The sequence below is a fragment of the Bombina bombina genome, chromosome 4 (assembly GCF_027579735.1).
Source record: "Bombina bombina isolate aBomBom1 chromosome 4, aBomBom1.pri, whole genome shotgun sequence".
Lineage (NCBI taxonomy): Eukaryota > Metazoa > Chordata > Amphibia > Anura > Bombinatoridae > Bombina > Bombina bombina.
Genome location: NC_069502.1, coordinates 846,217,826 through 846,245,526, shown reverse-complemented (window position 1 = coordinate 846,245,526; position 27,701 = coordinate 846,217,826). Strand labels below are relative to the sequence as shown.

The window sequence follows — 27,701 nt, the reverse complement described above, 5'->3', positions numbered from 1 at the left end:
ATTTCAACATAAATACAAATATGTACAAATTGTTAGACACAGCTTTAGCACAGTGTTAAATGGCTTAGAAATAAAAGGATAAAAGATCTGTAATTAGTTACATAAAATATGTATTGTTAGAACAGTTTATTCCTTTTTTGATAATTACTGTTTTCTTTTGTACTAATTAGTTTTGCTCTAATCTTTTTGTGACCAAACCTAGTGATTCCTAAATCCCAGTTTGTTTATGATGCTCAGATACAGGTGTTGTCAAACATAATTTGCAGCATTTCCCCCTATAACAATGAACTGTACATGAGATCTCTCTCCTTTCTCACTCTTTTCTCTCTCTCTCTCAATCTCTTTCTATCTGTTTAGGCTCCTGTTACTGTGAAGATCACGTACAATACACATCACTGTGTTTGTCAGTAAAGGAGAAACATCTGACAAATTCAGTTGCGCAGAACGATGTCTGACAACAACCAAACCTCAGACCTTCCTGATGCACACGGAGGTAAGCAGGACGTCACATGATTGTCACCTGGTATTGTCATCAGAATGGGATAATGTTTACAGTAACACACTAGAAACTACAGTGATCTGATCACCTTACAGCAGGGGTCAGCAACCTTGGCTCTCCTGATGTTTTGGAACTACATTTCCCATGATGCTAAGACATTCTTTAGGCTGTCTGAGCATCATGGGAAATGTAGTTCCAAAACATCAGGAGAGCCAAGGTTGCTGACCCCTGCCTTAAAGAGATATAATGGTCAGGACTCAGTAGTGTGCTAGTGATGTACACATGACTGTACTGCACATGATTTAAAACCTTTACCCTTGTAAACAATGAAATCAGCACCAGGTGCTCATGGTCAGTGTTAGTCTGTGCTTAAAGGGACATGAAAGTAAAAATTAAACCTTTATGGTACAGACATAACATTGTAAGACACTTTTAAAATCCCTTATATTATCAAATTTACCTCTGTATCTTTTGTTGAAAAGCATATATACATACCCACAGCAACAGCAGTGCATTACTGGGATGTAGATGGTGATTGGTGTCCACACACATTATTTTTTCTTTTTGTCATTGGCTCACCAGGTGTATTCAGCTAGCTCCCAGTAGTGCACTGCTGCTTTGGAGCTGACTTTAACTATGTGTTTAATCCCTTTGCAGGAGTCAAAAACATAGTTGTATGCAAGCAACAGTAATAGAATGCTGTAACATAGAGCATTTTCTTTTTGTGCTTTAAATGGGGTCTAATTGGTAGATAATCTCTGTGCACAGTGCGCACATTGTACCTACTAATCACTGCTTCTGTTACTGCTGAGATCAGCACCAGGCGCTTGCACAGGGTCTAATGTAACGTGAAAAGGACAGTTGTGTTGACTAATTTTCTAATAGTGTTATTAGCTATTCAGCCTCCTGGGTTTACTGCACTCTGACACTTCTATTAGTATAGTCTGCTTAGCCCTGTATTGTGTATATCACAAACCACAACTGTGCAAGGAGGATACAAGAGCACAATATGAGTATTGCTATCCCTTTGCTCAGTAACCTTTATTGTATAACTCATGTAAAACCTCACAGCGCACTGGTATAAACTGTTACACACAGGGTCCTTCATCAGAGAGCGCTATTAGCATGATACACACTGTTTAAAAACATGCATTTACCAATCAGGGGTATTCAGCACTTCAGCCTCCCTCTTGTTAGTTAAGGTGGATCAAGGAGTTACATACAAACAAAATGACTACAATGGTCAGAGCTTCTGGCTTATTTGGAACCATAGGGCTAGATTACAATTGGATGCGTATTTAGTGCTTGAGTGCTAATACCGCTGAAAGTGCATGTGATAGCGCACGTATTACAAGTTAAAAGTAAATGGTTTCTGCATCAGCAAAACCGACACACAGTCATCTTCAGGACATCAGATACCGTGACCATGTTTCTCTCCCAATAGGCTTCAATGGAGCTGAATTTAGAAGAAAAAAAAAACTAACACTTATTGCTCGATTGCTATTCCAACTGCATTTAACCAAGTGCCCTCAACCTCACATGAGTTATGAATATTTTATATTCCAATATCCTTCACATAGAAGATGTTCTATATCTATATATATATATATATATATATATATATATATACAGTATATATATATATATATATATATATATATATATAGTCTATATCCCTCTCTCTATGTATATACATTATATTTATGTCATATACCACATACATTTGAACCCTTATAAAATAAAAAGTTGAAAATGTATATGAATTATTTTTATTAGATAGTGTATTTATGAGTATAACTGTTTATTTTAATGTATTTATGTTGTGTTTAGTGCAACTTTTTTTTTTTAGCCCTAATCTTTTACTCCAGGTCTTCACTTGCGCTAAACCGACGAGTGCAGATTTAGTTTGTGCTCGAGCAGTCGCATTTGCTTTCAACTTGTAACATAAGCACCAGTTAATGCAGCCTCGATATCCATATACTGCTCCCGGCTAACAACAACTTTAAAATTTACTTTTATTGGCAAATATGCTTCATTCTTTTGTTATCCTTTGCTAAAGGAACATCATTGCACTACTGGCAGCAAGATGAACACATCTAGTGAGCCAATCACAAGAGATAAATGTGTGCAGACACCAATCACCAGCTAGCTCCCTCTAGTGAAGGTTATCTGTGTTTTATATTTTTCAACAAGGATACCAAAAGAACAAAGGACATTTGAAAATAGAAGTGATTTTAAAAGTGTCTATCTGATTCTTGCAAGTTTAATTTTTACTTTCCTATTCATTTAAGCCTTATTGTTTAACAAAAAGGTTACAGGTGAGTGTGCACACATGTATCTGAGGCACACAGGTTACAGATAATTGTGCACACATGTTGTGTCTGAGGAATACAGGTTACAGGTGATTGTGCACACGTGTCTGAGGCACGCAGGTTACAGGTGAGTGTGCATACATGTCTGAAGCACGCAGGTTACAGGTGAGTGTGCACAAATCTTGTGTCTGATGCACACAGGTTACAGGTGAGTGTGCACACATGTTGTGTCTGAGGCACACAGGTTACAGGTGAGTGAGCACACACGTTGTGTCTGAGGCATGCAGGTTACAGGTGAGTGGGCACACACGTTGTGTCTGAGGCATGCAGGTTACAGGTGAGTGGGCACACACGTTGTGTCTGAGGCATGCAGGTTACAGGTGAGTGGGCACACACGTGTCTGAGGCATGCAGGTTACAGGTGAGTGAGCACACACGTTGTGTCTGAGGCATGCAGGTTACAGGTGAGTGGGCACACGTATGTGTGAGGAACATGTTGTGTCTTAGGCATACAGGTTACAGGTGAATGTGCACACGTGTGAGGCATGCAGGTTACAGGTGAGTGTGCACACATGTGTCTGAGGCACGCAGGTTACAGGTGAGTGAGCACACACGTTGTGTCTGAGACATGCAGGTTACAGGTGAGTGGGCACACACGTTGTGTCTGAGGCATGCAGGTTACAGGTGAGTGTGCACACATGTGTCTGAGGCACGCAGGTTACAGGTGAGTGAGCACACACGTTGTGTCTGAGACATGCAGGTTACAGGTGAGTGGGCACACACGTTGTGTCTGAGGCATGCAGGTTACAGGTGAGTGTGCACACATGTTGTGTCTGAGGCACGCAGGTTGCAGGTGAGTGGGCACACATGTGTCTGAGGAACATGGTGTGTCTTAGGCATACAGGTTACAGGTGAGTGTGCACACATGTTGTGTCTGAGGCATGCAGGTTACAGGTGAGAGTGCACACATGTTGTGTCTGAGGCACGCAGGTTACAGGTGAGTGGGCACACATGTGTCTGAGGAACATGTTGTGTCTTAGGCATACAGGTTACAGGTGAATGTGCACACGATATGTCTGAGGCACGCAGGTTACAGGTGAGTGTGCACACATGTTGTGTCTGAGGCACGCAGGTTACAGGTGAGAGTGCACACGTGTCTGAGGCACGCAGGTTACAGGTGAGAGTGCACACGTGTCTGAGGCACGCAGGTTACAGGTGAGTGTGCACACATGTTGTGTCTGAGGCATGCAGGTTACAGGTGAGTGTGCACACATGTGTCTGAGGCATGCAGGTTACAGGTGAGTGTGCACACATGTTGTGTCTGAGGCATGCAGGTTACAGGTGAGTGCACACATGTTGTGTCTGAGGCATGCAGGTTACAGGTGAGTGTGCACACATGTTGTGTCTGAGGCATGCAGGTTACAGGTGAGTGTGCACACGATATGTCTGAGGCACGCAGGTTACAGGTGAGTGTGCACACGTTGTGTCTGAGGCATGCAGGTTACAGGTGAGTGTGCACACAATATGTCTGAGGCACACAGGTTACAGGTGAGTGAGCACACATGTGTCTGAGGCATGCAGGTTACAGGTGAGTGTGCACACATGTTGTGTCTGAGGCATGCAGGTTACAGGTGAGTGCACACATGTTGTGTCTGAGGCATGCAGGTTACAGGTGAGTGTGCACACATGTTGTGTCTTAGGCATACAGGTTACAGGTGAATGTGCACTTGTGTCTGAGGCATGCAGGTTACAGGTGAGTGTGCACACATGTTGTGTCTGTGGCATGCAGGTTACAGGTGAGTGTGCACACATGTTGTGTCTGAGGCACGCAGGTTACAGGTGAGAGTGCACACGATATGTCTGAGGCACGCAGGTTACAGGTGAGTGTGCACACATGTTGTGTCTGAGGCATGCAGGTTACAGGTGAGTGTGCACACATGTGGTGTCTGAGGCACGCAGGTTACAGGTGAGAGTGCACACGATATGTCTGAGGCACGCAGGTTACAGGTGAGTTTGCACACATGTGTCTGAGGCATGCAGGTTACAGGTGAGTGTGCACACATGTTGTGTCTGAGGCACGCAGGTTACAGGTGAGTGTGCACACATGTTGTGTCTGAGGCACGCAGGTTACAGGTGAGTGTGCACACATGTTGTGTCTGAGGCACGCAGGTTACAGGTGAGTGTGCACACATGTTGTTGTGTCTGAGGCACGCAGGTTACAGGTGAGTGGGCACACATGTGTCTGAGGAACATGTTGTGTCTTAGGCATACAGGTTACATGTGAATGTGCACACGTGTCTGAGGCATGCAGGTTACAGGTGAGAGTGCACACAATATGTCTGAGGCATGCAGGTTACAGGTGAGTGTGCACACATGTTGTGTCTGAGGCACGCAGGTTACAGGTGAGTGTGCACACATGTTGTGTCTGAGGCACGCAGGTTACAGGTGAGTGTGCACACGTGTCTAAGGCATGCAGGTTACAGGTGAGTGTGCACACGTGTCTGAGGCACGCAGGTTACAGGTGAGTGTGCACAAATGTTGTACTTGGTGCGCAGCTTTTTGACAACTTTTTTTTTTATAAATATGGAGAGCGTATTCAGGTCCGTGATGTTAGGCAATGTCAGGCGAGCGTATTGGTGCCGGCGAATGCAGCATAGTTGACGGCTTGATAAGTAGGACTCTATGTATTCTTTGAAGATTAATTACTTTCTGGGAAAGTGTTGTTTTCTTTTGGCTATCTCTTCTGCTAGAAGAGTTTCTGATTTATCAGCCTCTCTTGTGAGTTTCCTTAACTGATTTTTTTTCTAGATAAGCTGTTTTGTGGTCTTCATTTTAATTTCTTACTAAGGTTGTGAATTCGAACAACATTAGTAGTAAAATTGTTGTTCTTTCTTTGTGTTCTAATCCTTAAGAATTTTCTTGAGAGATCTTTACATTCTTTGGATGTGGTAAGAGCTTTGAAATACTATGTCGAGGCTACTAGGATTTCAGAAAGGCTTCTAGTCTATTTGTTGTTTTTCTGGTTCCAGAAAAGGTTAAGGAGCCTCTGCCATTTCTTTGGAATTTGGGTTAAAGCTTTTGTTTCGCAAAACTTATTTGGAGGCGGGGCAGGTTCCGCATTAGAGATTTACAGCTCATTCTACTAAGATCAGTCGCCACTTCTTGGGCTTTTTAAGAATGAAGCTTTGGATGATCAGATTTGCAAAGCAGTAATTTGATCTTCTTTGCATTACCATTTTGATGTATTTGCTTCTTCTGAAGCAGTCTTTGGTAGAAAAGTTCTTCAGGCAACTGTCTGTTTGATTCTACAGCTTTTGATTTGAATTTTTTTGAATTTTTTAGGAAAAACTTAATTTTTGTGTGGATTTAATTTCTCAGTGGAAATAAGTGTCCCAATCAGCCAATAGAATGAGAGCTGCTCAAATCCTATTGGCTGATTGGAACAGCTGATAGGATTTTAGCAGCTCTAATTTCTATTGGCTGATTGAAATCTTGCAGCCAATAGGAATGCAAGGGACACCATCTTGAATCGCGTCCCTTGCATTGAAGATCCAGTATACGGCGGCGACCATATGAACAGGATGCTCCGTGCCGGATATCTTCAGGATGGACACGCTCTGCGCCACCAGGATCAAGATCGAAGATGCCGCCTGGATGAAGATAGAAGAGCCCGTCTGGATGAAGAATTCTCGCCGCCTGAATGAAGATAGAAGAGGCCGTCTGGATGAAGACTTCTTGCCGCCTGGATGAAGATCGTTCAAGTGGGACTTCAAAAACTGTAAGTGGATCGTCGGTGGGTAGTGTTAGTTTTTTTTTTAAGGGTTTTTTTAGTTTAGGGTTTGGGCTTTCAAATAGAGCTAAACGCCTTTTTCAAGGGCAATGCAATAGAGCTAAATACCATACAAATGCCCTTTAGCTTATGTTTTTTTAGATAGGTTTTTTATTTTGGGGGATTGGTTGGGTGGTGGGTTTTACTGTTGGGGGGTCTTTGTATTTTTTTTTCAGGTAATAGAGCTATTAAACTTTTAAGGGCTATTGGCAGTTTATTGTAGGCTAGGGGGTTTATTATTTTGGGTGGGCTTTTTTATTTTGATAAGGCTATTAGATTAGGTGTATTTCTTTTTTTATTTTGATAATTTCGTTTGTTATTTTTCGTAATTTAGTGTTTATTATTTTTTGTAATTAGATACTTTTGTAAAGTAGTGTTAGGATTTTTTTAATGTGTAGTTTAGTTTTATTTAATTGGTAGTTAGTTTAATTTTAGTTTAATAATTAGAATAGTTTAATTATTAGTTTAAACTTAATTTTTTGATTTGACAGGTAAATTTTAATTTAAGCTAGGGAAATTGTAATTTTAATATAAAGTTAGGGGACTTTCGGTTTAGGAGTTAATAGTTTATTTTAGTATGTTTCGTTGTGGGGGGCTTGCAGTTTAGGGGTTAATAGGTTTATTATAGCGGCGGATGGCAGATTAGGGGTTAATAATATTTAAATAGTGTTTGCTATGCGGGAGTGCGGCAGTTTAGGGGTTAATAGGTTTATTATAGTGGCGACGATGTCGGGAGCGTCGGTATAGGGATTAATAAATTTAATTAGTGGCAGCTATGTCGGGAGTGGCAGATTAGGGGTTAATAAACGGCGACTATGCTTTGTTGATGTACGAATAAAGTCATTGAAAGTGAATTTACAAATCCTGAGAGTGCCCTTCTTGAGATTTGCATCATTTAATTTACAGAACATACCCACAACTTTGAAGATGTATTTTGTTTTGTTTTTATTGTGAAGCAAACAACAAATAGGACAAAATAACAGAAAAAAGTAAATGTGCATAACTATTCACCCCCTAAAGTCAATACTTTGTAGAGCCACCTTTTGCGGCAATGACACCTCCAAGTCGCTTTGGATAAGTCTCTATGAGCTTGCCACATCTTACCACTGGGATTTTTGCCCATTCCTCCTTGCAGAACTGCTCCAGCTCCTTCAAGTTGGATGGTTTGTGCTTGTGAACAGCAATCTTTAAGTCTGACCACAGATTTTCTATTGGATTGAGGTCTGGGCTTTGACTAGGCCATTCCAACACATTTACATGTTTCCCCTTAAACCACTCAAGTGTTGCTTTAGCAGTGTATTTGGGGTCATTGTGCTGCTGGAAGGTGAACCTCCGTCCTAGCCTCAAATCACGCACAGAGTGGTACAGGTTTTGCTCAAGAATATCCCTGTGTTTAGCACCATCCATCTTTCCCTCAACTCTGACCAGTTTCCCAGTCCCGGCTGCTGAAAAACATCCCCACAGCATGATGCTGTCACCACCATGTTTCACTGTGGGGATGGTGTTCTTTGGGTGATTTGATGTGTTGGGTTTGCGCAAGACATAGCGTTTTCTTTGATGGCTGAAAAGTTAAATTTTAGTCTCATCAGACCAGAGCACCTTCCTCCATACATTTTGGGAGTCTCCCACATGCCTTTTCGCAAACTCAAAACGTGCCATTTTGTTTTTTGCTGAATGTAATGGCTTTCTTCTGGCCACTGCCATAAAGCCCAATTCTATGGAACGTACGGCTTATTGTCGTCCTATGTACAGATACTCCAGTCTCTGCTGTGGAACTCTGCAGCTCCTCCAGGGTTACCCTAGGTCTCTATGCTGCCTCTCTGATTAATGCCCTCCTTGCCCGGTCCGTGAGTTTTGGTGGGCGGACGTCTCTTGGCAGGTTTGCTGTTGTGCCATGTTTTTTCCATTTGGTTATGATAGATTTGATGGTGCTTCTAGGGATCATCAAAGATTTGGATATTTTTTTTATAACCTAACCCTGACTTGTACTTCTCAACAACATTGTCCCTTACTTGTTTGGAGAGTTCCTTGGTCTTCATGGCAGTGTTTGGTTAGTGGTGCCTCTTGCTTAGGTGTTGCAGCCTCTGGGGCCTTTCAAAAAAGGTGTGTATATGTAATGACAGATCATTAGACACTTAGATGGCACACAGGTAGACATCATTTCACTAATTATGTGACTTCTGAAGGTAACTGGTTGCACCAGAGCTTTTTATGGGCTTCATAGCAAAGGGGTGAATACATACGGACATGCCAATTTTCTGTTTTCTATTTCTAAAAAATAGTTTTATGTTTATATTTTTCACTTCACCAACTTAGACTATTGTGTTCTGATCCATCAAATAAGATTCAGATTAATAAAACATTGAACTTAAGGCTGTAATGTAACAAAATAGGTAAAAAGTTAATGGGGGTTGTCACAAATATCTCAGGATTCAGCTGCTAAGGAGTTAACTTTGTGTAGCTTGCACTCAAAACAGTTATTTGTTTTCAAGAAGAATTGTGTTTGTATTCTCTTTGAAGTGCCAGAACCCTCTAAATAGCCACCAAATGTTAGTGTGTATGCATTGGGTCATAAAGTCACTGAAACTCTTAGTCACAGAGATACACAGGATAAAGTTTATGGCTTAAGCTGTCAATAGAAGGCCTGATGCAAAACAGGCTCTTCATTACAAAAACTGACCAGGTCACTGACAGGACATTGGTATATTATGTACATATGTGGGTTAAAAGTGTTATAACCTTAACGGCAGGTAAATATGACAACCTATGGCATATTTGATATCAAAACGATTCTCCCAATAAAACTAAAAAGGTTCTAAATATGTAAATATAGAAATTTCTTACCTAGCAGGAATGATAATGGATTGTATAAATTCAGGCAAGAAATTAGTCTATTGAAGGTTGTAAAGACAGGGGGGTTTCTTAGCCCGCCCAGGAGGGTGTGGTTAAGCAACCTTATCTCTGAAAAGTAGGGTTTAAGAATCTTATTTTTTAACAATAAGATTGTCATTCTTACAAGGGGAGCTGCTGTACAGAAGTAAGGAGCCATCATTTTCATGCCAGCCCCTGGCGCATATCTTGAAGACTAGGATAGTATTCAATTCTGTTTTTCTCCTTTTTATTTTAAAATACTGTTTGCGTGTGTAATTTTATTTGTAACAACTTTTTATTAATAATGCATTGTGCATAATATTTTTGGCATAATAAATAATTCCTTTATTAAGTTTGGCCTTTGTCTAATAATTGAACCACGTTACTGAAAGGACTGGAATATTAGAACTGTATAATTTTAGGTTATTTTCTACTAAATTGTATTTCTAGAGTTAAGGTGTAAAGTCTGGGGTTTTCCTTAAGATTTTCCCTTTAATAAATTTTAAGTGGTGGCAGCATCTGAGCTATAGGATTGTTGGTTTAGTGTGGGTGACATTAAAAGGGAGTTTAGGGCATTTCTCTTACGTCTAGTATAGACTAGGGAGTGGGATTAACTCTTGCACCCACTAAACTGAATCACAAGCTTGCCTGGTGTGGCTAGATTGTGACCTGTTGGTGACAGAAAAGGGGGCTGAAAACCCTTTCTGTGCCAAATAAGTGACTGGCGCAGGGTTGGATAACCTTGGGTCGTCACAAATTGGTGGGCAGCGGTGTAGATCATTTTTTTTATTATTAGATTTTAGTGCTTGTGGATTTGCTAGTGTGAAAATCCCGGTACTAAAAGAAATTGTTTCTTACAATTTCCAAAGGCTAAAACTCAGTGCATTATATAGTCACACATTGCAAACAGTCCCCTTCCCTATTCTCTGTTTTTCTTTTCTATTTTATTTTTGCTATGGAAGCATACGAGCAGCGATCTAGAGAGGCACTTATACTCCTATGCCAGGAGCGGGATATTCCAATACGTTCAAAGAACAAAGATTCATTAATACAAGCTCTTGTTGAATATGATAACAGCCAAATCACACCAGTTGAAGTCTCAGGAGAGATGTCTGCAGCTGTGGGCGGTGATTCATCAGGATCTGGGGATCCCTTGGACTGTTATTTGCAAACTGTTCTTAAACATATGGGCTCAGTGGATGCAAGTTTGCGCATGGAACTGATTACAAAGTTGTATGAAAGACAGGCTGCTGAACGACAGGCTGCCGTGGCGGAGAGGCAGGCGTCTCTGGCAGCTGAGAGACAGGTTGCTGAAAGACAGGCTGCTGAACGACAGGTGGAGAGAGAGTATCAGCTACAGCTTGCACGGTTGGAGAGAGGGATGGTCTCACCTGTTGTTAGTGAACCTAGAGACCCCCCCTGCTCCCAGAGTGCGTGCAGAGAATTTTCCCACCCTGGAGAAAGATGGAGATGTGGATGTATTCCTGCGTAGCTTTGAGAAAGTTTGCAGACAGTTCCAGTTGCCAAGGGAGCAGTGGGCCAAGTACCTTACCCCTGGCCTGAAAGGTCCTGCACTGGAGGCGTTTGCTGAACTACCCCCCAGAGTTTGATCAGGACTATGATTCCATTAAAGCTGCACTGCAGAGGAGATACAATCTTACTCCTGAAGTTTACCGAAAGAAATTCCGTTCTCTGCAGAAAGGTTTGTCAGAGAGCTATATTACAGCTGTTGGGAACTTGAGGACAGCCTTTAAACAGTGGGTCAGAGGATTAAAAGTTGCCACTATGGAGGAGCTGGAAGATTTGATTGTGAAGGAACAGTTTATGCAGCTGTGCCCAGCCGGAGTTCAAGAATGGGTTTTAGATCGGAAGCCCATAACAGCATTGGAAGCTGGCGAGCTGGCTGATTTTTACACAGCTAACAGGTCTCCAGAGAATGTGAGGAAATCCTTTTCTAAGGGGGGATCCACCTGTAAAGGAGCTGCTGCACGACCCCCCTTCACAAAACCTGCTGTGCCTTTATCCAGTGTGTCTGCTCCCTCTGGGAAAGGAGGGGTGAGTGCTGCATCTGGGCAGGGGGATACCCGCAGATGTTTTGTTTGCAACAAAGTGGGCCACATCAGCTCCACTTGCCCAGAGAGGATTAACTTGGGGCAATCAGCTGGAGGGAGTAATCCCTCAGAAGTACCAGCATCTGTTTTGTTTGTTACCTGTCCAGAGGAAAACAACCATGAGAACTTGCAACCTGTGACTGTTGGAGATAAGGTAACCCTAGGGCTAAGGGACACAGGTGCAGAAGTGACTATGGTGCATCCAAAGCTAGTGAACTCTAAGAACATTATCCCTGGAAAGACTCTAGCAGTTAAAGGGATTGGGGGAATGAAACTTGCAGTGCCTATGGCACGTGTATATCTTGATTGGGGAGTGGGGAGAGGTTTAAGAAATGTGGGGGTATCTGAAAATATTCCTAATGATGTCTTACTGGATACTGATTTGGGTAGATTGTTATCTCTCTATGTGCCTGACAATGCTACATGTGACCTAGTGACATTAGTTGCAGACCCTTATGTGGAAAGGGCTGTGTGTAAAAATGCTCAGAGACATTATAACCAGGAGGGAGGACAGAGTGCATGTGTGCGAAGTGCTGTGCCTGAACTGGGGGTGTCTGTGCTGAGAGGTGAAGCTGTACGAGGAGATACTGACTGGAGAGAACGACAGACAGACGGTGTGTGTCTTCCTGTACTTAAACCAGCAGTATCGGCAGAATTACCATTAGCTGTACAGGGTGAGGCTGATGGGGGAGAAAGGCAGATAGACTGTGTGGGTCTGTCTGTGCCTCAACCAAGTTTAGCTGTACGGGAAGAACTTGTCTGTGAGAGAAGGCAGATGAGGGGTGCGTGTCTGTCTGTGATTAAATCAGTGGATTCTATAGAAGGATGTGAGATTGACGGGGGAGAGAATGACTGGGTGACTGGGCTGCTGGATGATGTGTGCCAGTCTCTGCCAGGGACAATTCCGTACCCTGTGAAAAGACACAATAGTTGGGATAAATGGCAGAAGGAAGAAGTGTGCTTGTCTGCACCAGTGTCAAAAGGGTCCCAAATTCTGTGTGATTATGCAAAGTGGCAGACTGACTGTGAGAGAGAGCAGGGGGGCAAACTAGCCCACTCTATGACAGAAGCAGCAAAGCCACAGATGTCAGAATGTGTGGGGGAGGAGAGTACAGAATACTCTTTGAGGGACCCCCAGAGTGAGTGTGAAAGATTGTGGGTGACAGAGACCCCAGTACCATCAGCTGTGACCTATAAACAAACTGCACAGGCTAGGGGACAGAGACTGACACAGACTGCAGGCACAGGGGGAGGAGTACAGAGAAGTGTATTTACACAGCCCCACAGTGCCATTCAGCAAATACACTGATAGATGTGCAGCATCAGTGTCCTCAGCAGGTTCAGCAGTTAGAACGCACAGTGAGGAGGAGGGGGGCAGTTAGTCAACCCCCTACCAACCATAACAGAGTGCAGGAGTACAGGAATTCTACTCCAGTGGGAGGGCAAGAGCCTATGGTAGTTAAGCAGCAACTGACAGCACACAATATGTTTAGAGAGCACACCATAGGTAGCAAGACACTAGGTTTCACAGGCACCTCTGTAACAGGGGATGATGTGTTATTCCTGGATAAGATGCAAACCTTATTGGGGGAGGTACCTGCAAAACCCAGAGATGCCATATTCGCACAAAAACAGTTGCAGGAGTTTACTGCCAGAGAGGGAGAGTGTGAAATGGTCCATAATGTTCTTGTACTCACGCCCATGAGACAGAACAAACTAGAGGCTGCATGGGAGGGGCCCTGCAATATATTCAATCAGTTGGGTAGAGCAACTAGTGTGTTACTTTTAAAAGGAGGGCATCCTGCTGCCAAAACTGCTAGGTGCAATCTGTCTGGCAATGGTGTTCTCACCGCAAGGGGAAGCTCCTTTTGATACGCATCGGGAGTGGCTCGTAGCCACCCCCTTTTGCGTCTCTTATTGGGGGAGGTGTCACAAATATCTCAGGATTCAGCTGCTAAGGAGTTAACTTTGTGTAGCTTGCACTCAAAACAGTTATTTGTTTTCAAGAAGAATTGTGTTTGTATTTTCTTTGAAGTGCCAGAACCCTCTAAATAGCCACCAAATGTTAGTGTGTATGCATTGGGTCATAAAGTCACTGAAACTCTTAGTCACAGAGATACACAGGATAACGTTTATGGCTTAAGCTGTCAATAGAAGGCCTGATGCAAAACAGGCTCTTCATTACAAAAACTGACCAGGTCACTGACAGGACATTGGTATATTATGTACATATGTGGGTTAAAAGTGTTATAACCTTAACGGCAGGTAAATATGACAACCTATGGCATATTTGATATCAAAACGATTCTCCCAATAAAACTAAAAAGGTTCTAAATATGTAAATATAGAAATTTCTTACCTAGCAGGAATGATAATGGATTGTATAAATTCAGGCAAGAAATTAGTCTATTGAAGGTTGTAAAGACAGGGGGGTTTCTTAGCCCGCCCAGGAGGGTGTGGTTAAGCAACCTTATCTCTGAAAAGTAGGGTTTAAGAATCTTATTTTTTAACAATAAGATTGTCATTCTTACAAGGGGAGCTGCTGTACAGAAGTAAGGAGCCATCATTTTCATGCCAGCCCCTGGCGCATATCTTGAAGACTAGGATAGTATTCAATTCTGTTTTTCTCCTTTTTATTTTAAAATACTGTTTGCGTGTGTAATTTTATTTGTAACAACTTTTTATTAATAATGCATTGTGCATAATATTTTTGGCATAATAAATAATTCCTTTATTAAGTTTGGCCTTTGTCTAATAATTGAACCACGTTACTGAAAGGACTGGAATATTAGAACTGTATAATTTTAGGTTATTTTCTGCTAAATTGTATTTCTAGAGTTAAGGTGTAAAGTCTGGGGTTTTCCTTAAGATTTTCCCTTTAATAAATTTTAAGTGGTGGCAGCATCTGAGCTATAGGATTGTTGGTTTAGTGTGGGTGACATTAAAAGGGAGTTTAGGGCATTTCTCTTACGTCTAGTATAGACTAGGAAGTGGGATTAACTCTTGCACCCACTAAACTGAATCACAAGCTTGCCTGGTGTGGCTAGATTGTGACCTGTTGGTGACAGAAAAGGGGGCTGAAAACCCTTTCTGTGCCAAATAAGTGACTGGCGCAGGGTTGGATAACCTTGGGTCGTCACAGGGGTGAATACTTTTGCAAGGCATTGTACACACTAAAACGCATCGTTAAATATTAAAATTGAGTAAAAATGTTTTTTCGTGCTTTTTAGGTATTCAAGTGAAAACCGCTCGAAAGTATATATATATAAAAAAAAGGGTACAGGACAAATGGCTACTATAAATGTGTCTTTTTCCATAGAAAAAATTATCAAAATTTAGAAAACATTAATGTTATGTTAGATATATAATTTTAATGTGGTGCAGACCCTATAAAAAATTATTCTTCAACAAACAACACGAGGAGAACAAGGACCATCAAAAATTTCCTAAGGCCCTGTATAGATAGGGAATCAAGCACTCTTTTTTTTTTTTATAAAAATAGCTCAAAAGTGTAGCTAAAGTAAACAAGTGGAATGAATCTCTGACCAGTACAATCACAGAGAACAAAAAAATAATTTATTAATAGTACAGAAAGAAGTAAATCCTAACTGTCCAATCATAGCAATAGGCCAGTTGTGCGCTGGCCTCGGGTATATGTTAGCAACACAAAGTAATTAGTAAATTTGTGTGTGTGTGTGTGTATGTTTAGATAATATATATATATATATATATATATATATATATATATACTATATATATATACTGAAGCAAAAAGGTCCCAAGTGAAGGAGTGCTCAGTCCCAAGGTGGTCACAATATATACGATAATAATGTTGGTGAGGAGGGGCAAGTGTGATTTACAGGCAGCTATGAAGCAGTAGCATTAGCCGACCTCTATACAGGTCTGGATCCCCCAAGAGATGGGAAAAACTTTACATCCGGTATCAAAAGGAGTAAAGGACTCACCCAAGACATGTGCCGCTATTTCGCAGCATAAATGTCGGTATGCGCCTGTTCCTGGTCCGGAGCATTACCTCTAACTCTTCTAATATAGGAACAGTGTCCAGGGATCCTGTACAGCTGCGCGTCTCCTCTCTAACACTTGTACCCACTTCACACTCGTCTGCACTGTTTCAACGTTGCATGCAGGTTCAGCCCATGTGACGACCAATCCACCAATAGTTTCAAAGAGATTACGGTCTGCTCCCATTCAAAAACCAAAGGTGCTAGGTGTTCCAAAAAGCAAAATTAAGAGATAGCCAGCACAATCTTCGTAAAAGCTTCAATCCATTATTCAGTTCATCTGAAAAGGCTACAAACAGCTTCTGGTATGAAAATCTGTCTGGTATTTTTCGGCCGATCACAAAAATAAGTATAGGTCATAGCAGATAAAGGTGATATTCGTGGAAATTTATTTCGACCTATAAAATAGTTTAGACACTACTCAGCCCTATGTTGTTGCTAATGGCTACTACTCCCAAAAGTTCATATCATCGTAGATTGGATTGTATCCATTTGGGATCCGGTGGCCAGAGAGAAGATCCAAATAGATCTGGCATCTAACTAGAAGCATAATAAGAAGTAGTAAAAAAGTTTTCTGTAACATAAATGTTTTCTGCTTAAGTTTGATATAATGTTAAATATATATTATTTAGTGCGTTCTTCCAAAGTGATATTAAATATTACATATACTATATATATATTTTTTTTTTTTTTGTACTATTTAGTGTTGTAAAGAGGACAGGCATGGGATAATGTTTTGTGTACACACCTTTTAGTCACATGACTAGTGGCTACCCAATTGTACGACAGCTCCAGGTATATATTTTTAATTGTTTTTAACCAATAGAGTGTCTCTGATTAAGGCCATGTCAGACAGATTGTCCTACCTTGTAGCCTTTTAAGATGAACTGAATAAAGTATTGAAGCTTTTACGAAGATTGTGCTGGCTATCTCTTTTGCTTTTGTGTGTGTGTGTTTATGTGTATATAATAGGCCTTTCCAGTCAAACACCTTGTCATATATTTATATGAATAATTTTTAGCAGCTAGTGTACATATGAGTGTAACTGTTATTTTTAATTAACTTCTGTTGTGTTTAGTGCAACATTTTTTTTTTTAGCCCTAACCCTTTATGCCAGGTCTTGGAATGTGATAATCTGACAAGCGCAAAATGAGTTTTTCTTTCAATACAAGCGCAAGTTAACACCAGCGCGATAACTTACTTACCGTATACTTGTAATCTAGCCCAAACCGTTTTATGGTAACGTTTAAAAACTAGATCACACAATGTAAAATGAATCTGCTTTATTTGTACAGACGCAGATAATGCTGATATAGGGAAAGCTCAGAGAAAAGAAGATCTGTGTATGAAGCGTCAGCTGGGACCAACAGATGAAGAAACCAGTGACAGTATCAGCTCAGGTGAGTGTGCACATATGTTGTGCCGTGTGTGTGTGTGGGGGGGGGGGGTTACAGATAAGTGTGCACATGTATTGTGTCTTGAGAGACAGGTTACAGGTGCATGTGCATGCATGTTGTGCCTGGGGGCACACGGTTACAGGTGATTGTGCACATGTATTGTATGTGGAACAAAGGTTACAGTTTAGTGTGCACATTCGTTATGTTTGAGGTACACAGGGTGCAGGCATGTATGTTGTGCCTGGTGCTTGTGGGATACTGGCGCGTGTTTGCACATATGTTGTGTCTGAGGCATGCAGAGTACAAACAACTTACACATACGCGTGTATTTTTACTGTACAGGCCGTACTGATGTGACATCTTCAGATGGCTCAGCGGTTGAGCATGAAGAAGAACTGAATGTATATGATCAGTTGAATTCTGAGGAGGATGAAGTTCCTATAAATACGACTACAGGTGATTCATTGGCGTTTTCTAAAAGCCAGTTAAGGACTGAAAACAGTTTCAATTTAATGTGAAAGTTGTTAAAAATATTATCTGAATCGTGAAAGAAAAAAATTGTGTTTCATGTCCCTTTAAATGTCAGAATCACTTACACCTAAGCTTCATACTAACGCCTGCTGTGTAACCATCTGACAAATATAACTGTTATTTACATGAGAAAAAATGTCATTATCACAGAATCATCCCTACAAAAAGTGCTGCTATAGTTTTTTCTGGCTAGACAAGCATTATGGTTTAAGCCCTGGTCTGCTGTATGGTTTCTGAGAACAGGCTGCTCTCTCTCCCTTTTCAGGAAATATTTTGTTTGGACCAGGCCTGGATCCAATTATTGCTACAAACACTGGAGGTACGGGAGCTTCAAGGAAGATTCCTACTGTCTCTGAGTTCCTCAAGATCCCTTTAAGGCCACAACTTTTCTGGCTTGTGTTAAGGACTTGGAGACAATGGGAGAACTTGCCTCCTGTTCGGGGTTCTACTGTTTCAGCCTATTTTGAATCTCAAAACTCTAAACAAGTTTCTGAAAGTGACAACTTTCAAAATGGAGGCAATTTGTACTGTTCTTCCTTTACGTCCATCGACTTTAAGGGACATGAAACCCAAAATGTTTTTTTTATGCTTCAGTCAGAGCGTACAATTGAAAATAATTGTTTCCAGTTTACTTCTATAATGCAATTTTCTTTGTTTTACTGGTTTTCTTTGTTGAAGATATATCTAAATAGGTAGTGTGCACCTGACAACTAATGTTCTTGGAAATGTATAACATTCTTGTAAAACCATTGCTTTATAGTGATGCAGACTTGTGCACTCTCCTGAGCATACTTTCTTGCTTTTAAAGAGGAGATACTAAGAGAAAAAACACGTTTAATAATAAAAGTGAAATGGAAAGATGTATAAGATTATATGCTTTATCAGAATCAAGAAAAATGCTTATATGCACATCCCTTTCCACAGGTTCCATCACGTCAGGTTCTTGAGATTTGCTTTTCTCAGCAGTCATTAGTTGTGACACTCTCATTTAGTATGGCAGCAGTACCTAGAGTCTTTACAAAGGTTCTAGTAGGATTGCTGACAGTGATGTGAGCTCAGGAAATCTCTGAATTTCTGTACCTGGATGATATTCTGGCACAGGCACTCTTCTCTTCAGCTTGCAATGAAACACACACAACTGGTTTGTCAGCTGCTTTGCAGTCACGGTTGGAAAATCAACCTACCAAGGAGATCCTTGACTCTGCAAACCTGGGTATCCTTAGGATCTATTATCAATTTAATTACTATGATTTTCTCTAACAGAATAGTACAGACTCAAACTTCAACAGTCTTCTGCTCAACTCCAACTCAATCCTCTTCCTTTCCTTGCTTAGTGCAAGTTGTAGCCTCATGGTCAATGCTTCAGATGCAGTTCCATTTGCCAGGATTTCATCTGCAGTCTCTCCAATTAAAGATGCTGAAGCATGGAACAGAGGTTTATGAGGATCTATCTCAGCAGATCCTGTTGGACATCCTTATATGAGGACCGTCTTTGATATGGTGGCAGACTCACCAATCTTTTTCAGGGGGCCTCCTTTCTCAGCCAGCATCGGGTTGTGACTACCACAAATGACAGCCTGAAAGGTTGAGTGCTTTCGGGGGGGATTCAGAGCACCATGGGAGTGAGTTTACCAATACATATTATTGATTCTGTGTAATCTTCAGGGACCCATTCACAATTGGCCCAAATTCAGACAAGAATCTTTTCTTGCTTCAATTATACAATTTCATAGCGGTGGCTTACATCTATCACCCAGGGTGGAACTCAAGTGAATTTGTAGAACGCCCATCATTGCATTATTTCAGCAATTCACATTCTGAGTGTGGAGAATTGGAAAGGAAGACTTCATCAGTCCGTCAGAATCTTTACGCCGGCAAAGGGTCCTTGAATCAGGAGGGGTATTGTGTCCAGATTGTGAATTGTATGGGGAGGCCAGATCTCATGACCTCTTCCTTGAATCACAATTACCCAAGTATTGTGCTAGGTTCTCAAGATCCACAAGTGACTATAGTAGAAGCACTAGTGATTCCCTAGTCATTCAATCTGTTTTACCATCTTTTCTACTTTTTTATAAATATCCAGGATAATAACCAAGATAAGACCGTGATGCATGGCCTTGCAGGACTTGGTACGCAGATCTGGTACAAACGTCTTTCAGTCAGCCTTGACGTTTCCCTCTTAGGAAGCACCTTCTCTCTCAAGACCCCATCTTCCAATGCCTCTTTGTCATAGAGAGGTTTTTCAGACCAAGTGATAAGAGACTTTCCTTCATGCCAGAAAGTCTGTTACAAGACACATTTATCACGAAAGGTGATATCCAGAGCTGCAACAACTAATAATTATAATCAATTATGAAATATAGTCAACTATCTTATGATCGAATTAGTTGTTGGTCTGTGCACAGCACCAGCTGCTTCACTCCAATGAGCTCCTCGCACATGGTATTGTGTTTTTATGGGTAAGCCCTAAAGGACATTTACAGATATTTACTTTTTCACTTTTTTAGGACAGTATAGGTTTCTTTTTAAGTTTACATTACTTATGTGCAACCCAGAAATAAAATAGGAGTCATCATTTGTATAGTTTAGATTAAATCAGGTGATTTGGGACTATGCTTTGCATGATATAGTGTCAAGATTGTTATTTACTCCTAGCCCTAGATTGATGGGAGTTGTTAAAGGGATAGTCTACACCAGAATTTTTGTTTTAAAATATAGATAATCCCTTTATTACCCATTCCCCAGTTTTGCATAACCAACACAGTTATATTAATATACTTTTAACCTCTGTGATTATCTGTATCTAAGCCTCTGCAAAGCTGCCCCTTTGTTTCAGTTCTTTGACAGACTTGCAGTTTAGCCCAATCAGTGCCTGCTCCCAGATAACTTCACGTGCATGAGCACAGTGTTATCTATATGAAAAACATGAACTAACACCTCTCTAGTGGTGAAAAAACTGTTAAAATGCATTCTGCGAAAGAGGTGGCCTTCAAGGTCTAAGAAATTAGCATAGGAACCTCCTAGGTTAAGCTTTCAACTAAGAATACCAAGAGAACAAAGCAAATTTGGTGATAAAAGTAAATTGGAAAATTGTTTAAAATTACATGCCCTATCTGAATCATGAAAATTTATTTTGGAATAGACTGTCCCTTTAATTGAATTGTGGTGCACTATTATCTGTTAGCACCATTTTTAGATGATCATTTGCTATTGCTGATTATATGTAACTGTATAGATAAACTGTGTAAGGCGTTTGTCCTGTTATTGATATTAGTGCTTAGCGCTTTTGACTTTTCTAATTGTATTTTTTAATATTTTCAATTAATTGTGATATGTACCAGATTTAAACTCTATAAGTATATATGTTATTTAAAGGGACAGTCAACACCAGAATTTTTGTTGTTTAAAAAGATAGATAATCCCTTTATTACCCATTCCCCAGTTTTGCATAACCAACACTGTTATATTAATACACTTTTTACTGCTGTGACTATCTTGTATCTAAGCAACCTTCTGACCCCGCACCCTAATCACATGACTTTTAGGTTATTAGCTATTGGACTTGCAGTTTAGCCAATTAGTGCAGTGTCTGCCACAACCCACGGGCATTGATTACAATGTTATCTATATTGGTTTACCTGAACTAGCTCTACCCTGTTGTGAAAAGGCAAATACAAAAGACATGGTGATTAGAGGCGGACTTCAAGGGCTTAGAAATTATCATATGAGCCTTCCTAGGTTTGCTCTCAACTAGAATACCAAGAGAGCAAAGCAAAAATTTTGATAAAAGTAAATTGGAAAGTTATTTAAAATTACATGCTCTATTTGAAAAATAAAAGTTTTTTTTGGCCTTGACTGTCCCTTTAAGAGCATTCTAGATATTTTTTCCCTAACCTGATAGCTGGTTATTTACCATTGCATATAGATATTTAAGATCTTTTTATGTTACAATGAAGTCCAGGATTATTTTGTTACGATGCCCCTTGCATTGTAGAGAGCTAACAAACATAAATATTGCACCTTGGTGAAATTGGCAAAACCCTACTTATGCATCTCAGACACTTCAACACCATCTGAGCACCTCTTCTCTGCTGCAGGCAACATAGCTGCAAAAAAGAGAGCCAGCCTCAGTCAGAATCATGTGGTCATGTTAACATTTTTGCATTTCAATGCAAAATTTCTGAAAGGATGAATAACAGAATGTTATAAACAGTAATAGTCTACCTATTTCTAGTTCTACCTCTTTTCAAACACTTTTGTGGTTTGGTTTTGCTTAATTCTAAAAATGGATTCTGCAGCTTAAAAATTGGACAATTATATTACTGTAACGCTTTAGTCTGAAGTTTATATTTGTGGGTTTTATTTTAAATATAGGAAAAAAGTATTGGATTTTTTTTATCCAATTAGTCGATTTAATAAAAAAAAATATCGACCAACTAATCAATTATGAAAATAATCTTTAATTGCAGCCCTAGTGATATCATAAAGGTTTCTTTTTTTTGTCTTATATAATGTAACTGAATGAATACATATGCTTTCCATCTGTATTTTATGAGCGTTCCATGGGAGTAACCTGTATTTTAATGGTGAACCATCAACAGGAGTTCCTAATATTCTAAGCAATAATCCACCAGTTTAGGCAAACCTTTTCACACATACCTGTATCACCTACCTTCCTTTTAGTGGTGAGATTAGCAATTATAAAAAAAATCTAATGAATGTACAGCAAAACTTACACCTAGATTTAGAGTTTTGCGTTAGAAGGGGTGCGTTAGCTACGCGTGTTTCCCCCCCGCACCTTTTAAACAACGCTGGTATTTAGAGTTCTCTGAAGGGCTGCGTTAGGCTCCAAAAAGGGAGCGTAGAGCATAATTTACAGCCACTTCAACTCTAAATACCAGCGTTGCTTACGGACGCGGTCAGCTTCAAAAACGTGCTCGTGCACGATATCCCCATAGGAAACAATGGGGCAGTTTGAGCTGAAAAAAAACCTAACACCTGCAAAAAAGCAGCGTTCAGCTCCTAACGCAGCCCCATTGTTTCCTATGGGGAAACACTTCCTAAGTCTGCACCTAACACCTTAACATGTACCCCGAGTCTAAACACCCCTAACCTTACACTTATTAACCCCTAATCTGCCGCCCCCGCTATTACTGACCCCTGCATTTTATTATTAACCCCTAATCTGCCGCTCCGTACACCGCTGCAACCTACATTATCCCTATGAACCCCTAATCTGCTGCCCCTAACATCGCCGACACCTACATAATATTTATTAACCCCTAATCTGCCCCCCCCCCCCCAACGTCGCCGCTACCTAACTACACTTATTAACCCCTAATCTGCCGACCGGACCTCGCCGCTACTCTAATAAATGTATTAACCCCTAAAGCTAAGTCTAACCCTAACACCCCCTTAAGTTAAATTTAATTTAAATCTAACGAAATAAAATAAATCTTATTAAATAAATTAATCCTATTTAAAGCTAAATACTTACCTGTAAAATAAACCCTAATATAGCTACAATATAACTAATAATTATATTGTAGCTATTTTAGCATTTATATTTATTTTACAGGCAACTTTGTATTTATTTTAACTAGGTACAATAGCTATTAAATAGTTAATAACTATTTAATAGCTACCTACTTAAAATAAGTACAAAATTACCTGTAAAATAAATCCTAACCTAAGTTACAATTAAACCTAACACTACACTATCAATAAATTAATTAAATAAACTATCTACAATTATCTACAATTAAATCAACTAAACTAAATTACAAAAAATAAAAAAAGATTACAAGAATTTTAAACTAATTACACCTACTCTAAGCCCCCTAAAAAAAAACAAAGCCCCCCCAAAATAAAAAAAATGCCCTACCCTATTCTAAAATAAAAAGTTAACAGCTCTTTTACCTTACCAGCCCTTAAAAGGGCCTTTTGCGGGGCATGCCCCAAAGAAAACAGCTCTTTTGCATTTAAAAAAAACATACAATACCCCCCCCCAACATTGCAACCCACCACCCACATACCCCTAATCTAACCCAAACACCCCTTAAAAAAACCTAACACTAAGCCCCTGAAGACCTCCCTACCTTATCTTCACCACGCCGGGTATCACCGATCCGTCCAGAAGAGGGTCCGAAGTCTTCATCCTATCCGGCAAGAAGAGGTCCAGAATCAGCCAATAGAATGCGAGCTCAATCTGATTGGCTGATCCAATCAGCCAATCGGATTGAACTTGAATCTGATTGGCTGATTCAATCAGCCAATCAGATTTTTCCTACCTTCATTCCGATTGGCTGATAGAATCCTATCAGCCAATCGGAATTCGAGGGACGTCATCTTGGATGACGTCACTTAAAGGAACCTTCATTCGTCGGGAGTTGCCGGAAGAAGATGATGGATCCGCGTCGGCTGCTTCAAGATGGTCCCGCTCCGTGCCGGATGGATGAAGATAGAAGACGCCGCCTGGATGAACATGTCTACCGGTCCGGACGTCCTCTTCTTGCCGGATAGGATGAAAACTTCGGACCCTCTTCTGGAACTCTTCTTGCCGGATAGGATGAAGACTTCGGACCCTCTTCTGGACGGATCGGTGATACCCGGCGTGGTGAAGATAAGGTAGGGAGATCTTCAGGGGCTTAGTGTTAGGTTTTTTAAGGGGTGTTTGGGTTAGATTAGGGGTATGTGGGTGGTGGGTTGTAATGTTGGGGGGGTATTGTATGTTTTTTTTAAATGCAAAAGAGCTGTTTTCTTTGGGGCATGCCCCGGTAAAAGAGCTGTTAACTTTTTATTTTAGAATAGGGTAGGGCATTTTTTATTTTTGAGGCTTTGTTATTTTTTTAGGGGGCTTAGAGTTGGTGTAATTATTTTAAAATTCTTGTAATCTTTTTTTATTTTTTGTAATTTAGTGTTTGTTTGTTTTTGTAATTTAGTTTAGTTGATTTAATTGTAGATAATTGTAGATAATTTAGTTAATTAATTTATTGATAGTGTAGTGTTAGGTTTAATTGTAATTTAGGTTAGGATTTATTTTACAGGTAATTTTGTGCTTATTTTAACTAGGTAGCTATTAAATAGTTATATAGTAAAATAAATATAAATGCTAAAATAGCTTCAATATAATTATTCGTTATATTGTAGCTATATTAGGGTTTATTTTACAGGTAAGTATTTAGCTTTAAATAGGATTAATTTATTTAATAAGATTTATTTCATTTCGTTAGATTTAAATTATATTTAACTTAGGGGGGTGTTAGGGTTAGACTTAGCTTTAGGGGTTAATACATTTATTAGAGTAGCGGCGAGGTCCGGTCGGCAGATTAGGGGTTAATAAGTGTAGTTAGGTAGCGGCGACGTTGGGGGGGCAGATTAAGGGTTAATAAATATTATGTAAGTGTTGGCGATGTTAGGGGCAGCAGATTAGTGGTACATAGGGATAATGTAGTTTGCGGCGGTTTATGTGGTCGGCAGATTAGGGGTTAAAAATTTTTATTAGAGTGGCGGCGATGTGGGGGGACCTCTGTTTCGGGGTACATAGGTAGTTTATGGGTGTTAGTGTACTTTAGAGCACAGTAGTTAAGAGCTTTATGAACCGGCGTTAGCCCTTAACTCCTGACTTTTTTCTGCAGCTGGAGTCTTGTCGTTGGAGTTCTAACGCTCACTTCAGCCAAGACTCTAAATACCAGCGTTAGAAAGATCCCATTGAAAAGATAGGATACGCAATTGACGTAAGGGGATCTGCGGTATGGAAAAGTGGCGGCTGGAAAGTGAGCGTTAGACCCTTTCCTGACTGACTCTAAATACCAGCGGGCCTTTCCTGACTGACTCTAAATACCAGCGGGCGGCCAAAACCAGCGTTAGGACCCCTTAACGCTGGTTTGGACGGCTAATGCAGAACTCTAAATCTAGGCGATTGTTTGCATATCTTTTATTTAAAATCTTACTAATCAGAGCCCTTTTTTACAGTGTATATATTTTACAGTATATTTTGTGTAAACTTGTCCCCTCCACATTTCCGCTATCTGCTTTTACTAGCTATGTGATAAGATTGTTGAAAAGGCATTGATCCCTATAGATTCCTATGGAAGTTACATCGTCACTCAACTGAAGAATGAGGGTCAGTCCACTTTCTTTATTATATTTCACCCAGCTGACGGGTTGCGTGACTGTCAATACTGACATGAGCATTTCTCATTTCTCCCTGATCTGACAATCTTTTGAACATCTGGCCCTTTATCTCCTTGTAGCAGACATACTCTGTTGTCTATTGTAGCATATGGGCATCACCAAGAGGTAAATGTCAGTTTATTCTTATGTGTGTTCCAGACAATCAAGGGATTGAACCACTGCTGTGCATACAATTTGCAGGTATGATTTGAATTCCTGAATGTCTGTGTCCATTTTAAAAGCTCTAAATACATTTAGGTAAAGCAAATTACAACAGTAGTGAATACAATTTATTTCTGTAATTTACAAATATGGGATACCTGGTAAATATATGCCCTTATGTCCATTAAACTGCCCTTTTAGCCTTTGCATGGAGACTGGGGATCGGTGTACGGTCATAGCCAGTCCCCTCCCCTTGTAGTAGAAACTAATTCAGAACAGTTAAAATGTTCTCAAGATAAAAATAATTGTCATTAATCAATAATATTCTCATTATGTTTTTTATTAACAGGTAGCTTCACAAACTGCAGTGCTGATGCTTCTTTCAGTCTTCAAAATCAAAGAAGCCACGTTGGAAATGTATGTTCTGAATGTGGGAAATGTTTTACTGTGAAATCATCTCTTATTAGGCATCAGAAAATGCATACAGGGGAGAAAGCATTTTCATGTTCTGACTGTGAGAAATGTTTTACTCTGAAATCCCATTTTATTGCGCATCAGAAAATTCATACAAGAGAGAGAGGATTTTTATGTTCTGAATGTGAAAAATGTTTTACCAAAAAATCATCTCTTAATAGGCATCAGAAAATTCATAAAGGGGAGAAAGAGTTTTTGTGTTCTGAATGTGAAAAAAGTTTTACTTCAAAATCTTCTCTTATTAGGCATCAGAAAATTCATGCAGGGGAGAAAGACTTTTTGTGTTCTGAATGTGGGAAATGTTTTACTTTGAAATCAACTCTTGATAATCATATGAAAATTCATACAGGGGAGAAAGAATTTTCGTGTTCTAAATGTAGGAAATGTTTTACTCAGCAATCAACCCTTAGAAATCATCAGAGAGTTCATATTAAAGAAAATCAGAGCTTAACCTCTGAAGCGCAGAGGCCAACACATAGTTGTCATTCACTCTAAGTCTAGAATGCTGATGATGACTACATGTTGTCCTCTGGGGAGGGCACACTTTGGTGGCTGTTTGATGCCCCCTCTGCACCTTAAGCAGTTACAAAGTGGCCTAGTGTGTTTGTCATACATGGGGAATTCAGGGTCCTTATATCGGTTTAAATAGCCAATTGATCACTTGGTGTAAATAAAATGTACATTTACTGGAGTAGAGGTACATGGAAGGGAGTCCCCCCCATGCAGATCAAAGTTAGGTAAATATACCCATAGCTATATGTTGATAAACCCTTTTTTTTAATGTAGGTACTGTTTGCAGCATTATAGTCAGGTGATCACAGAGGCAACAGCATTTCCCTCGCTGGAATTGAAATTGACCTGGTGTATAAGTTACAGAGTGAGAGCCCCTACATTAACATCAAAAGTGGAAGAGGCCTCCGAATGATGGCCAAATCTTTCCTGATGAAATTTTATGAAGTTTTATTATACAACACACATAGATGAAAGTACCATTTTTAACTCCAGAAAATCAACGTAAGCCCTGAATAAAGCAAAGTACAAAAAAAGGGGAATTAAATTTTTTTCCATAAACTCTGCATTAATATTAACACACCGTGAATTTCACAAAATACTAATTACAACTAACATTAAACAATAATATACCTTATATTATATTATATATATACAGATCTTATGCCTTTTCGGAGGGTGCTAAACAAACTAGTAAACCTTTTTAAAATAACTGATGGACAGTAATAATGGGCTGGCTCTCCTATTTATTGCTGCTGAGGCCAATATAGTTCCTCAGACTGTGAGACACTTACTTCCTGAAACCAGTC

The 27,701-nt window shown here is 40.1% G+C and overlaps 1 protein-coding gene across 1 annotated transcript; it reads left to right on the top strand.

Moving 5' to 3' along the window:
- Positions 1-362: 362 nt before the first annotated feature.
- Positions 363-27,520, top strand: LOC128655642 (gastrula zinc finger protein XlCGF7.1-like). The gene is made up of 4 exons (XM_053709233.1): positions 363-493; positions 16,939-17,043; positions 17,383-17,496; positions 26,258-27,520. Exons 1-4 carry the CDS (start codon positions 448-450, stop codon positions 26,875-26,877), a joined length of 885 nt encoding a protein of 294 aa, XP_053565208.1. The 5' UTR covers positions 363-447; the 3' UTR covers positions 26,878-27,520.
- Positions 27,521-27,701: the final 181 nt, after the last annotated feature.